At 44.4% G+C, this 14,536-nt stretch overlaps 1 protein-coding gene across 5 annotated transcripts in view; it reads right to left on the bottom strand.

The window, feature by feature from the left end:
- The window catches only part of MAPKBP1 (mitogen-activated protein kinase binding protein 1), a 99,441-nt gene that overhangs the window by 17,134 nt on the left and 67,771 nt on the right, over window positions 1-14,536 (bottom strand). For 4 of the 5 annotated variants that reach the window (XM_075614313.1, XM_075614314.1, XM_075614312.1 and 1 more), the window contains exons 5-17: window positions 14,045-14,102; window positions 11,923-12,093; window positions 11,366-11,503; window positions 11,045-11,065; window positions 9,282-9,464; window positions 8,496-8,656; window positions 4,498-4,687; window positions 3,047-3,193; window positions 2,099-2,283; window positions 1,907-1,998; window positions 1,511-1,636; window positions 689-759; window positions 172-296 (exon numbers count right to left, since the gene is read on the bottom strand). In XM_075614313.1, the coding sequence (XP_075470428.1) occupies window positions 172-296; window positions 689-759; window positions 1,511-1,636; window positions 1,907-1,998; window positions 2,099-2,283; window positions 3,047-3,193; window positions 4,498-4,687; window positions 8,496-8,656; window positions 9,282-9,464; window positions 11,045-11,065; window positions 11,366-11,503; window positions 11,923-12,093; window positions 14,045-14,102 (1,668 nt within the window). The remainder of the gene's footprint in view (window positions 1-171; window positions 297-688; window positions 760-1,510; window positions 1,637-1,906; window positions 1,999-2,098; window positions 2,284-3,046; window positions 3,194-4,497; window positions 4,688-8,495; window positions 8,657-9,281; window positions 9,465-11,044; window positions 11,066-11,365; window positions 11,504-11,922; window positions 12,094-14,044; window positions 14,103-14,536) is intronic. The other variant, XM_075614315.1, reaches the window with a different exon arrangement.

The following is a 14,536-nucleotide window of genomic DNA, read 5'->3' as shown; positions in this document are numbered from 1 at the left end:
GGCCTTTTGCGAATTTATCCCTTGCTACAGCCAGGAAGATCAAAACATTATAAAGAAAGGTCACAGCCAGCTGTGGTGGTGGATATTCCCATAGTCAGTCAGGCTGGTCGGAACAGATGCCCCGATACTCTGTAGTGAACGGTGGGTCCCCCATCTTGTTATCACACCCACCTGATGTTGCGGTCCTGACACCCGATGGCTGCGTATTTCAGACTAGGATCCACATCCATGTCATACAAGGTGGTTTTCCGCACAATGTGGTGCGTGCGAGTGAAAGAAACAGCTCCTTCCCCCGACTGAGGGGAAACAAAAACACCGGGAGATGCCACAATTACCAGAAGAATGCGTTTCAGCCATCAAAAAAAATATATATTTGATGTTCTAGCAATAGCAATAGAAAAAGATTACACGCACAAATCTCTCATTCTGAGAAAAGTACTAGGTGGGACCCAATGGGTCGGGATAGATGTACCGATCTTATGTATTTAGACGCGGCTGCCCAGACAACGCTGTGGGCGGCTTGAGATTACACCAAGATCTCTCGCAGGTAGAATGTTTCTTCTGGTATCAGGTGGGGTCTTGCTGGGTAGCACCCCTTACTAAATATGGCCCATTTTATGCAGCGTTTCCTGCTTCTCTTGGAACTCGTTCAGTGTTTGCATGTAATACAAAGTCACTAAAAACGTACCTTCTCAGCCGTGCGAAAGTAGATGCTCTTATCTGCCCCACAGCTGATCATATGCACCTTCCCATCATTAGCTGGGGAAAGAGATTGAACTTGTTTTTAATTTACTGTACACTGTACGGTGGAGGATTTGGGTCACTTTTTTTACCCATCATAACATTTTTAATGTCCGATTATACCCACGTACCAGCTTCACACTCAATAGCCAGCAACTCAAACTGGGCTTTTTGGGTCTCACACAGCTGTCTGTGAGTAGGGTTACTGGCTATGCACTTCAACCCGGGCTGTGCTGCAAAGCGGTGTAATATGGCAGGCATAAGCTTATGGGGTCCATGTTAAAATGGATACGTAGAGTTACTCACTGCGAGTACTCATTTGCATGTCATTACCCAGGATCCCTTGCTGCAGTGGAAGCACTGTATGGCCAAGCGATAATGGGGAAAGGCATGGTCGCATACGTGTCAAACATGCAAAATCCCCACCAGTAATGTTTTTATTTAATGTACGTGGCACACGTAGCTACAGAGAGGGAATAGTGAGGTGGGGTAGGAAAGAGGGGGTGTATATACGAGGATAAGAGGAAGTCATAAAGGGAGATTTTAAAGGCAAGAGTGCGCGATATAGAGAGTTATAGGTACTGCAGATAGTGAGGGGAGAGATGGTGAATGAAGCCAAGGGGGAAAGTAATCGTTGTGGGGATAGGAAAGAAAAATCAATGCAGAGTGCAGAGAAGTCAACAAGCAGGAGAGGGCGACGGTCCTTTTAGGAACAGTAGTAATAAAACAGCATCAGAAAGATCCTGCAGAGGGCAGCTGGAGCATTTACCAGCAAATTTCACTGCCGTGATGGATGAAGAGTGGTCGTCAAAGGTCTGAAGCAGGCTGTAATCCTTAGAAGCATCCAACACGTGGATGAGTCGGTCGCGGCTGGCGGAGGCCAAGAGATTTAATCCTGAATCAGGTAGAGGGGGGGAAAAAGTGTGTTGGATAAACAGTTATAATGGCAGAGAGGAAGCCACTGATTGCATTGCAGGCGCGTGAGACACTAAGAGGTTAATAGACAACTGGAAATGGCCAAGTTCAGATATTAATCTCTGTGTATTCCCAAAATATACTGGAACACAAGACTAAGAATTGCTTAACATCATGCTGTGTGCAAGTAGTTTTGGTGGAAGTTGAACCCACAACCTATCTCTTTCCACCTTGCAAAGTAGTCTTTTACCTGTCTCGGGTTTGGAGTACTCCAGACAGAGGATCTCCGAGTCATGAGCCTCCACTTTCAGGAGCTCGGCGAGGCTCTGCAGCTCATGCACCCTATCAATGGAAGATCACAGATGATATAGGTGAAGTGCTCTAACCAGTATGGGCTTTGTTAGCCTCATTGTCCCTGTCCTTATGCGCTCCCCGTCATCACCTGAGGGTGCCCGTTCTGTCCCCTGATGCCAGGTGCTGCCCGGTGGGGCTCACACACACTGTGCGAATCCCGACTTTGGTATCCAGCGCCTGAGAATCCACTTTGTCCCCAAGTCCAGCGGAGTTGCAGTCTGCATCTGTCAATGCTTGGGTGTTGCTGTCTACCAGGAGAATTTTCATCAGGTCCTGGTAATACAAGGGGTTATCGGCGGTAAGCAGGACAAAGGGAAAGGAACAAGAGCTTGCTTTAAGTGATATGATATAGAAGAGAAAGTTACAAAATAATACTTTAAGTAAAATAATTAAACAAAAAATACAATCCAGACATCTTCAGAAACACCATCAAAACTCTTGGAAGTAACACGCATGTTAACTTTATGGGCATTTCAGGGATGTCAAAGCTTAACTCATTGCTAGAGGCATGCAGTGCACTGCTGGGAGTGAAGAGGTTAATAATAAAGGTCCTAGTGATGCATAAAACATTGAACAATCATTCAAAACATTATAAAATAATAAGTTTGCCAATAAAGATGTTATCTAGCCCACAATTAAAAATCACAACAATGAAACCCTTGCAAAGGCCAGCAGGTTGCATCACAAACCGCGTGGGAGCTCAGAGGGCAGACGGGTGCTCGGAGCGCAAAACGCGGTACGGGGAGCTCTGTTTGCATGAAAATGTCATACTCCCATTAAGCCTTTATTTTCTAACCCAATACCTTACAAAAAAATAAAAAAAACACAGTTTAGTAGGATCACGTGATCACAGATCTCCCTACAGGGTTCCAGGAGGTCTCCAAACTGTTGGTCACAAGGACTTGCGGTAGAACCATAACCCCAGTTAACCCCTTCCGTGCTGAAGGGGCCTACAATGCCCCTGAAGCGAAAGGGGTTCCTTTTTACGACCGCCGCTTTCTCTGGAATCCCCTCCCTACATTGCGCGGTGACTCACGCTGCTCAAGATGTTGCGGTGCAGCGCGGTGCCGTGGATGTTGGAGGTCTCCATGTTCCAGAGGCGGATGGTACTGTCGGAAGAGCAGGTGATGAAGGAGTTTGGGGGTAGGCAGGCCTGGTTGCTGTCCTTCACCTCCGGGTATACCTGGGGAGGGAGATCATTAAACTCAGATCCATTTTTTACAAAGACCAATCTAGTTGGTTAAGTCAGAGAAACATGGACTCCTAATTAGCCCCGTGTGTCAAATAGGGCACTTGTATACCCAATATCTGTAATTTCCCACACATCAACCTTCGGAGGCTCGTAACGTCCCCGGCGCCGAAACGGTTAAAATGTGCCGCGAAGTTGCGGCGCACCCAATTCCCGTGTGATAGGACAAACGTTACATTAATTTCCTTACGCCTAAACTTCCGCTTTATAAAGAAGAGGAGATGTTTTAAAAATGACATCTCCCTTTCTATAGTATCTTAAAGCTTTGTGCAGCGGGTGTTTGTTTTTACGCTAGTGGGGTTACTGGGTTGCACTAAATCTCAACAGCCAACAACAAACCACAGCGTCACCAGAAGATATGACACCAGCGTGCCAGCGTGTACTTTTTTGCGGCAACCTGGCAAAATAAAAAAACTTTCCATTTAAAATCAGCAAACCAGAGCAGGGAGCAGCACGGTTGAGCAATTTCTTCTTTATCTATATAACAAAGCCTTGCATTATAGCTCAAATCAGATTGTTCCCACTTGCAGAAATACACAGCACCATTCAAGTTAATGGTAACGCAGAATCGCTGAGCTTTAAATAAATAAATAAATGTTGAGAGAAGGGTAAGAAACATGCGCGTGTGACATTTTGCTTGCACGTGTTAAGCTTCACTCACTCAATACATTGCCATGAGCTTGTCCTTGCATACCGAGCGCTGGAGTCTTTGTTGATGCATTCAAGTGAAACCAGGTTATGGATCGTGCAGAAATGCATGTCCTGATCACGCAATCATAAAGCCATAGCAAATACAGACTAACCTAACCCCTTCAGTGCCACAGGGGTTGGCACAGAAATGCTTGGCTAGCCCCACCCCGGCATTGAAGGGGTCAAGTGGATTGTGCAACCAAGATTGTGCAGCAGGACAGTAAAGTTTGTGCCAAGTGAAAGCTTGAGACAGTTATAACAGGTTAGGGGCTACAGCAGGTGTGGCTAACTCCGGCCCAAGAGCCTTAAACAGGTCAGGTGTTCCGGACATCCCTGCGTCAGCACAGGTGGCTCAATCAGTGCCTCAGTCAAAGACTGAGCCACCTGTGCTGAAGCAGGGATATCCTGACCTGTTGGAGGCCCTTGAGGACTACACAGTTCGCCACCTCTGGCCTACCGGATAGAGACTCCATTATATTGCAACCACAGCGAAAAGACCCGGCTACCGTATGTTACAGGGGAATAGAGAACTCCCAGCATCAACATACCTCGACGTTCCACACACATGAAGAGTGGTACAGCGCAGAGTACACCTTCCCCACTTTCTTTAGGTCCTTGATGTCCCACACGTACAGACTGTGGTCATTGTACACACAAGACAGCCACTGGTTAGCGGGGTCGAAGGTCATGCCGACAGTGTCTGGGTATTTGGCGTCTGCTGCGTTGGAGAAGAGACGGCTAAGTGGGCGCAAAGGGGAAAAAGAGGGGCGTCTTTAGGAAATAAACAGAGCACTGTTTCAAAGAGCTGGCAATCTATGAAGTGGAACCAGTGTTCTATAGGTTAAATGTAGGTGACTGACAGCACGTTTATACATATCAAACCTGTTTTTAAATATGTTTTAACTCTTAACATACCCATAGTAACCAAACGCTCTGGGAAGTTTATACAATCTTTCCCTTGCGTTTCTGCGATAACCGTTTGCAAACTTGTATGCACAGGTAGCTGGTTCATCCAGTCTCTCTCCAACATGTGGTTTGACAACGGATCGCAGCATGATCGGTTTAATAAAAAAAAAAAGTATTAGAGGGGAAACCACATCCGAATTACGATTTGAAGTGCCCATATGATGTAGCTGGTACGTCACGAATGCTCGTTTTCTTGGGGATTCCCGGGTTTACTGCTCCAATGGAGAGGTGGGTTCGATCGATATGAAAGAGGCGTCCTCTCCGCTTCAGTCAGCGGAGGGGCGGGCTCATGTGGTCACTGCTGAAGCAATGATGACAGGGAAGGGTGTGACCTCCGGCCCAGAGATGGGGAAGAGGACCCGGAGGAAATTAATCATGCCTCTTTTTAAACACAATTTCACCTACATTTGTACCTGGTTGCTAGGTTATTTCATAAGGATTGAATTACAATCCTTGGACAGTAAGCAATAATGACAAATAATCATTCTTAATCCTTCTGGGGTGCTATGCATTTTTATTTATTAATGGGGGCTTTCCCCTTTGTCTTTTCTGCCTTCCTCTCCCCAGAATGGGATTGTATTTCTATAGGTTATATTACCATATAGTTACTACTTGCCTTCCGTGTACATTACATTCACATGTGCTTGGATCTCTAACAAAAATATTCTTTTTTCGTAAAGGTTTATAAAAATCAAAACATTTATTGAAAGGGGAGGAAAAAGTACATCAGTCACCGAGATTTAACAACGTGAATATGTTACGGCCCAGAAATATATAGTCTGGCCCAAGGAGAGATTTCCACTTGAAGTTGTGTGCGCCAATTCTGCAGTTATCCAAGCAGATCTTTGTGACATCCTAAACTGGTTCAATGTAAGTTGAACTGCATCCAACACTGCATTCCCCCCAAGCCAGGAATCAATGGCCCCGTGCACTGCACTGTGTACTAGTAATGGTGGTGCCACAAATATACAATAACCCCCAACAACTTATTTATTGATCGTAGTTTAGGAATATCTTCACACAGCTGCTGATCCCCCTCCATTCCTACAGCTGTCTCTACAGGAGCCTTCAGAAAAGGGTGTGAAATACAAAGTATTCCCAGGTGTAAACAAACGGACCTTACACACTCTTTCCCCATCTGCTTCCATAACTAGAATGGGCAACAACAGAGTTCTTGGCGTCTATTAATCCGGTGTCAATTACGGAGATGCGAGACCTTTTATATATAAATCACAATGTGGACATTAAAGCAGCAATCATTATCATTTTTATTTTATTTTTTGTAATCCGGTTTGTAACCAGGTGGTTCTCCAGAGTTGAACCGCACAATTTGTCAACTCCTGACGCCCGTATTTCCCAAGATGCTCAGCGGGGGAGGTAACCGGTATTACTTCCTGGTTTTTAAAAAAGGTTTTTAAATAGCTGTCCAAAAGGAAACCGCCAACGATGATGTTGCAGCTTCCTATTGGCCAGAGATTTGCCAGCGAGTTTGTTTCCCCTGGAGGGAGATTTAGAACTTAGTAACTTCAGCAGTAAATATCTCGGAAACGTGGGCATTCCCAGAGCTGAAAACAGTACGGCTCAGCTCCAGGGGGGGACGCCGGTTCCCAACCTGTAACACACGGCAAATGTGGGATTGAAGTTGGGGGATTGCTGATTTTAAGTCTATTTGTCAATCACACCACAAACTACTTCTCACTGCTATATAGTTAAAGTAAGTTACTCTTCCCTTTATCATATCTCCAGAATAGGAAATGGAGTCACAACCTTTGCTACTGTATATGTAAATCGTTTCTCTGTGGAATCAACGGAGAAATGTGACTTGGAAGGGTTCCTCCTGGTACCTGGCCTTGCTGCAGACACTTTCTATATACAATGAATTTACTTTCCATAGAAGTCATTGCAAGACACAGCCATATGAAAAGACTCCAGTGCTTATTAAGCTGGAACTCGCAGTGAGCGATTTGGAGAAACACAGAATCTATTGAGCCAAGAGTGCAGCTGTGGGCTGGGGGTCAGGGGACGAGGAACCCACATGCAGAGCAACGGATCAAAGGAATGCCTGTTCTCTTGGAGAAAAATACAGCACAAATTGTAAGCCTGAATTCCATTCATCCTCTGGGTCCAGTCTGAAGCCTGAGCAGAGATCAAATGCGTTTATAACCTATGCAAATATACCACGGCTGCTGGGGGTAAGGGAGCAGATTGAGGATTAGGGGTACAAGTTTTACAAGTCTGCAAGAAGACTGCCAGTGGTCCCGTGGCATGCCTGATTTAAAAGTGCGGTCCCACACAGCTGGCTAGAAACCAATACAACAATCTAATTGGCAGACCTAAATAATTCTGACCATGCGACCAGCAACACATTTGGCTTCTTTCCATAGAAATGAATTACAAATTTAACCAACTCTTAAGGGCTTCTGAATGGGGGGGTGTTGGTCACTGAAGGTAAGAGGAGAGGGATACAAAGAGGGCTTTTGCCTGTGCAAAATCTTATTCAATACAAATACATCACAGAAAATAGAATAGCCAGAGAGAAAAAAAAAAATCAAACCCCTCCCAAGTCTCCGCTCACCCCATTTACATAACTGTTATAAAATAAAACGATTAAAGGCCCCAGTAACACAGATATAAGCTCTTAAACAGGTCCCTGGCATTAGTGCAGTACTTTGCTTCTAGGAAGCATTGCAAGAACTCTCCTAAATATAATGTCAATGTATCACAACTGCAGATGGTTAAAGTCGCAGCTGGGAGAAGGAGCGGCCTCGCGGAATACAGAGGAAGAACTCCAAGCAAGTCCTGCTGTCCCTTCTTATGAGCTTGGGCACGTAACTTCACCCGAGAAGCGAGGTCTGAAGGTTACCACACAGATTTAAGGAATAGGGTCGGCCCAAAATGCCAAGGGATCTGAAAACGATACCAAATGCTAAAAGCAATACCAGTATAAGTGTAGAACCAGTTTGTGGCTGAGGACAGCCCCCACTAATACATTCATTCTGCCTCTTCCAATGCTGGGAGTTGTATCTGGATATAGTAGTGGAGACAGTTTGGGATATTTATTAAGCCAGCGGTTCTCAACGCCAGTCCTCAAAACCCCAACAGGTCAGTTGTTCAGGATATCCCTGCCTCAGCACAGGTGGCTCAATACTGCGCTGAAGCAGAGATATCCTGAAATCCTGACTTGTTGGGAGGGGAGAAATCTTGAGGACTGGAGTGGAGAACCCCTACATTGAGCCTTTAATAATAATAATAGCATGTTCTTGTAGGCCTTTGTGGCGTGTCCCTGATGACAGCTACCATGTTGAGGTCCGGCATGCTAGGTGCCCGGACGCAACTACAACATGGGATTGGTGTTCCTTTGCTAGGAAACATTGCGTCCTACAGCACAATCTGAACGACTCCTCTTCCGTCCGCATCAGTGACTCCACGATCATGTCATCGCTCCCGTGTGATTACAAGATCGTGACATGCCGGAGGGGGCTGTGGTACTCTAATCCACGTGCCCATCTGGGTACTATTGCACGGAAACGTCATCACTATTGCAGTATAATGAAGAACCCTTGGTGCCCGATGGCCTCACCTTGCTTCAGTGACGGTGGCAATGTCCACTCCGAGGCTGTGAGGCTTTGGCATGGTGTTGAGAAAGTGCAGGTTGTTGGGATTGAAGATCCGCACCGTGCCGTCGGCACAACCGCAGAAGATGTAGTCCTGGCTTACCAGGATACTGTTTGCCACAGTGGTCTGTGGAAAGGGGAGACAAAGGTCAGCAGGTTAACGAGTGGACTGTAACCTTGCAGAGAAGCAACGCCTGACCCCAGTGGAGTGGGCGCAGATTAGACCCCGGGTGGCAATGTCACATTCAGGCAGAGAGTTATAATACATTAATATTAACCCCTTTCTTGCCAGACGGGTCTGAAATGTATGCCACTTTCAGAGCAGCCTCACTTCGCACACAACATTTATATTCTTCTTTAAATTAAAGGTCAATTATCCTTGACCTCTTTGCTGCCAGGAGTAGCAACCTTTCCTAGGGGAAAGCCCAATGTAGTGGGCCAAAAAACAATATATCAATGTAATCAGATTCCTCAGAAAGAGGAAAATTAGCCTTAGATTAACAGCTTTACTTATTTGTAGCTTGAGAAAAGGAGTATGTTTTTCAGGACTAATGATTTCAAGCATATCAGTTACTTCGGTTTGTCCGACCAATAAATTAATTACTCCTCTACAAACAGGGTAAAAAGAACCATTTACTTGACGGTTTATTTATTTTTGTTTTTTTAAGGCAGCAAGAGACATTAAAGGCTAAAAATTCTCCAAAGCTTCCATTTACCATGGAACCCCCCCTTCCCCCAGTGCTCACACTCACCCTAAGCTCCACCCACTTGTCCAGGAGCCTGCGGTCATTGAATTCGCACAGGAGCCCTGAAGAGGTGATGCAGAAGGTGCTGCTCGATTTCTTGCCCTTCCCGCACGCCACATCGGTGAAGAAATTGTTTCTGAGCTCCCCCAGCAGGCCGGAGCGGCCAAGCAAGGGAATGGTAGAGTTGACCTGCCAAGGACACTGCAGGTCACAAACTGCCAAGCAACGCATACATGCCAACTACCTGCAGGGCCACAGTGCAGCCGAGATCAGACTAGGGATGGCAAACCTTTGGACGATGTGTGCCAAACAGTAGGTTTCTCCTAAGGAGGAGGTGTGACCAATGGGGTTGTTCGCTTTGTTTCCTAGTGGGATGCTTCAAGATTTTTAAACTCTGCTCTTGATTTGGGCCACACCACATTTGTGCGAGAGTTGTCGCAATAAAGAGGTTACACTTTTTTTTTTTTAAATTAATTTAAGTTCTGCCGTGCAGGAGGGTCTGTATCCTAAACAAAAGTCAGGGTTTGATGGGTTATTTGGTAATCAAATAATGAAGGAGCCGCTAGGTCCTCTGAACAGTTTTACAAACAACTTTGCATGGTTAATACATGGACAGGTAGGACAGAGACGCTTCAAAAGCACTCTAATACATTCCTTAGCACTAGAGACCCATGTGGTCATGCCAAAAAGACACTATTCCAGAACCTTGTAGATTAACATTAATTTGAATACTACATGTTCTGCACAAATCTTAGGGATGCCATGAGAGTCTGAACTGTAAATCTACTCGTGGTAGTCATTTTAAAACTGGTCGAATTACACAATGAGAAACGGTAGAAAATCTATTTCACCCTTGAGATTTTGTAGAAGCCTTTTACATTGCACCCGTGTGCGAGCGGGACGTTAACATGAGTAAGACGCGGCTGGTACCATGAACCTCCCCATCACTGGGAGAGTTATCGAATATTTGAAACATGGAATTAAAGAATTGCTCACCTCCTAGACGGCAAGTCATAAGTGTCCCTGGTCAAGGCAAAGTGACCAACTACTCACCCCTACAGGTCTACCTGAGGCCTCTCCCAGATCAAAGAATTATGGGGTACAGGAAATGGTGTCCGAGATACTTAAATCTAACTGGGGACACATGGTGTGTATAGGGATCTCACACCTTCAATGCATTACCTAGGTGGGGAACCTACTACAGCACTATGGCTCATATTGTATAAACTGTGATAGGGCTTTTATTGAACCTGGTGATGGCAGTGTTATTGGGGTGTAGTCGAGGGTTTTGGGGTGAGTGATCATTTGTAGTGCCCTGCAGGGTAGGAATGTAAGGCAACTGTGGGGCTAGTTGTGGTTAACCCCCTTCCCACACGTGCACAAAAGAGTGGACGTGATACTTGGTCAGTAGAGAACTCTAGCACAATGCTTTATGCATTTCCTCAACCTCCCCCTGATCTCCATTCAATAAAGTTAAAAAAAAGTGGAATAAAATACATTGAGTGATACATCAATGACCAGTCACAGATGTGAAAGTTTGTGCATTGGTAACGGTTACATGATTCTCACTATTCTGGATAGGGACCAAAGTCCAAATCAGACACGCCCCCTAAAAATGTAAGGGTCTCAACTTAGGCGCCCTTGGGAAAATTATTAAGTGACAGACTTCATATAAAAGTAAAAGAAAGCATTTTCTAGAGAAAAGACACCCACAAGAACATGGATCATGATAAAGCATGGAGGTGAAACCAGGAAAGGTGAGACAGTACCGTTCTAGATGCTGGAAACCTCTGTAAAGCATAAGAGGCAAAGGATAAATTGTATTAGTGTTGGGACACACACGAACAAACCTAGATCGCTAGGAACTAAAAACTAAAACCCCAAGACCAAAATGGGAGATTGACATTAAGTGCACAGAATGAGTTAGCTGATGTTGGCCACCAATTCCCATGTTACATTACATGCATAGTAAGAATACTGATAGCAATTACAATTATTCGCCTCTGGTATACAACAGAAGGTTATGACCAAGCATTACGGACTCGGACATTGTGATATTCCAAACCGTTGGACTGCATTTTCATACCAACCTTTGATGACTTGGCTTCATCCAGATACCAGAACTTGACATGACGGTTCCCAGCTGTGACAAAGTAGCTGCTGTCCTCAGAGAAGGACACGGCCGTCACTTTGCTGGATACTTTGTTTGCGGCCACTACCACATTTTTCTGAAAGACACGAACCGGTCAGGCAGAGGGATTGTTAGATTAACAAACGTCTCCTTGGTGAAAATATTCCCGTTTTTCTAACAGCCATTAGTCTATCTTTACTTATAGAATTCATATTCCACTTTACAATCAACAAATAAAGACTGGCACATCATATTTATGTGATAAGAATAAGATGATTGGGCCCCTTAGGAGTAATGTATGGCTCACGTGTGCACATTGTGCCGTTTGTGATTTATTTTATTGGGTTACCAATATTCTTCTCAGATGTAGTTGTACATAGATATGAAGGCCTAACAAGTCTTACGCCAGAATCACCATCTGCAACAAATCTACACTAGGACCAATACTGCCATGTCAAATCTGCACATCACGCTGGATATGTGTCACAGTTTTGGTTACACTTCCTCAGGACTCACCTTCCATGACCACACATTGACGATCATGTCATGCTGATACCCAACAGACACTATATATTTGGAGCTTGGAGAGAAGGCCACACAGGCTACCCCATACTTGTGTTCTTGGAGCTCCGCCACCTGGGTGCGTTCTGCGACGTCCCACACCCGCACGGCCGGCACGTGGCCGCTCTGTATAGACAAGCCAGGGTTAGAAGAGCAGACGATGGCAAACTATGATTCCCACCATAACAACCCTGCTCCTTTAAAGTACATATCTCCCTGAGGAAAAAAAAATATAACTTTCAAGAAATTATGTTTATTGCACCTTTCATTGAAGATATTTTGCCTCCATAGACTATGTGAAATGGTACTGTATTTGGCAATTAAAAAGGAGTCATTTATTTCCATAGACATCGATGTCAATCACCACCAAAGTTTGGCAAGTGATTACCGTTTGCAAGGAATGGCTTATCGCAATAGATTGTCATTGTACCCACTTTTTAATGTGACTGAAGAGACTCAAGGGGTTTACTGAATGATCGATTTTTATTTATTTGTGACAGCATTACTCTCCTTTTCTTAAAGAGTACCAGTACTCCATATTAAAAACAGATATCCAGCACAGCCCAAGTAACAGCAGTCAGGGAGACGAAAGTATAGGCACAAGGGAATAAAGCAGAAATATTTAATAAGCCAGAGAGACCAACGTTTCGTCTGCAACAGTCAGCCTTGGTCAAGAGGAGAGCTTATTTACTCAAAGAAACCATTTGTTGTGTGTGATTAAGCAAAGTGTTGGCTCGGGCCCTTTTCTCACAATTCAAGAAATAATACAGTACAACTTAAGTAATTTACAATGAGCACTCGCACATCCTCTGTCAAATTTAAACAGATCCCAATACATATAAATGGTATAACTGGTGGCGTCTAATTTTTAAATCACAGGACGACTCATCCAACATGGGACACTTAAAATTCCGACAAACCCAGCGCTGCACACCTCGGTTCTACCAACTGTTAGAAGTTTGAGGCAGCCTCCTTATAAGTAGGTGCCACTTACAAACTCAGGAAAGAGCTTTCCAAGACTATGCAGATGTTTACAGGGAAAAGGGAGTACCAAAAAGCACACCAGCACAAACGGAGCAGGAAGAACCCAAGACAAAAAAATGATTAAAAGGGCACTTTAATGTGGCAAAAGACCCATCCAATGCATTTCGAACGTCGCAGCGTTCTTTTTCATATGCAGATGTTTAAAAGGGTCGTAAAACAAACTTAGGGGGAAGGAAGTGGGAGTGACCAACTAGAATTTGTGGGGAGCCATAATAAGCAGAAGGCAGCTATAAGTTTGCATAAAAAACAGCATATGTGCTGCCTGGTACAGAAGAGATCACAACACAGGTTCAGGAAGGTCGTTCCCGCTTCCAAATTCATTCACTCCCTTAACCCAAAACAAAGCGCCTCTTACATACTGTATAGGCGTGCCTGACGTTTATGCTGTCTCCAACCGTTGGCTCAAAGGGAGGTGGGAAATGCCAAACCCACAGACTGGCATGGAGGCAGCTTTCTGATGGCACCGATCCACCTGTCTATTTCAGTCTTGCCATCAGAGTCCCAAAATGACCTAGCTTTTTTTGTATCAATGCAACTATATCGATTGCAGGCTATAATAAACATTTATGTGTACGGATTGGTGGCATCCAGGTAAGAGTCATGGTGTACTTCTTAACATGCTCGTGAATGTTTGATTCAAAAACTAAAATTAAGGGCAGATAACCACGTGGCTCAAATAGTGTGGCTATTCCAAGCACAGCTACTTACATCAACGGAAGTGTCTTTGTCCAAGAGTACACCATCACATGCCTCAACTTCCCTACCTGTAATAAGGTTAGAAACACACACACACACACACACACACACACACACCTACCTGTAATTAGGTTAGAAGACCATCTTCACACACACCTACCTGTAATAAGGTTAGAAGCACGCACACACCTACCTGTAATTAGGTTAGAAGCCCATCCTCACACACCTACCTGTAATAAGGTTAGAAGACCATCCTCACACACCCCTCTAACAGAAGACCTATTGTTTTTTGACCATGGAAATACATTATTTCTCTAGGTATGGTTTCAATACTTGCCTCTCCGGTGACCAGGAACTTTCCATCTGGGGAAAAGGCGAGAGCCGTGATGGTTTTTCTGCAGAGAAAACAGAAAATGTACATGTTGGTCATCAGACAGGTTTGCACCAAAAGTTCAAGCCTCAAAATCACCATGTGAAAAAAAAATTAATATATTAAGTTTTTCAACAAATGTTAGGGGGATAAAAAATAAAATTAGTAGCTTTAATTTCATTGTGACTCCACTATACGTGTATGTAGCCAAGTGACTACATAAATCTCTACCAATACTTTGTATAGTAATTGCTCAGTATTCACCCATAGAGTTAGTTGAAAAGGAGCCAATTAATCTAGAACACACATGGTTGTATAGTGTGTGTGTGTGTGTGTGTGTGTGTACAAAATCTGCCTATGTGTATGGAAATTCCAGGCAAAAGGTGACTCGTGTGCTCATTTGCATGTCATTTCCCAGAATCCCTTGCTGTAGTTGGAGAACTGTATGCTAGGTGATAA

The sequence above is a fragment of the Ascaphus truei genome, chromosome 9 (genome assembly GCF_040206685.1).
Source record: "Ascaphus truei isolate aAscTru1 chromosome 9, aAscTru1.hap1, whole genome shotgun sequence".
Lineage (NCBI taxonomy): Eukaryota > Metazoa > Chordata > Amphibia > Anura > Ascaphidae > Ascaphus > Ascaphus truei.
Note: the sequence above shows the minus strand (reverse complement) of the source record. Positions and strands in the feature narration are given on the sequence as shown.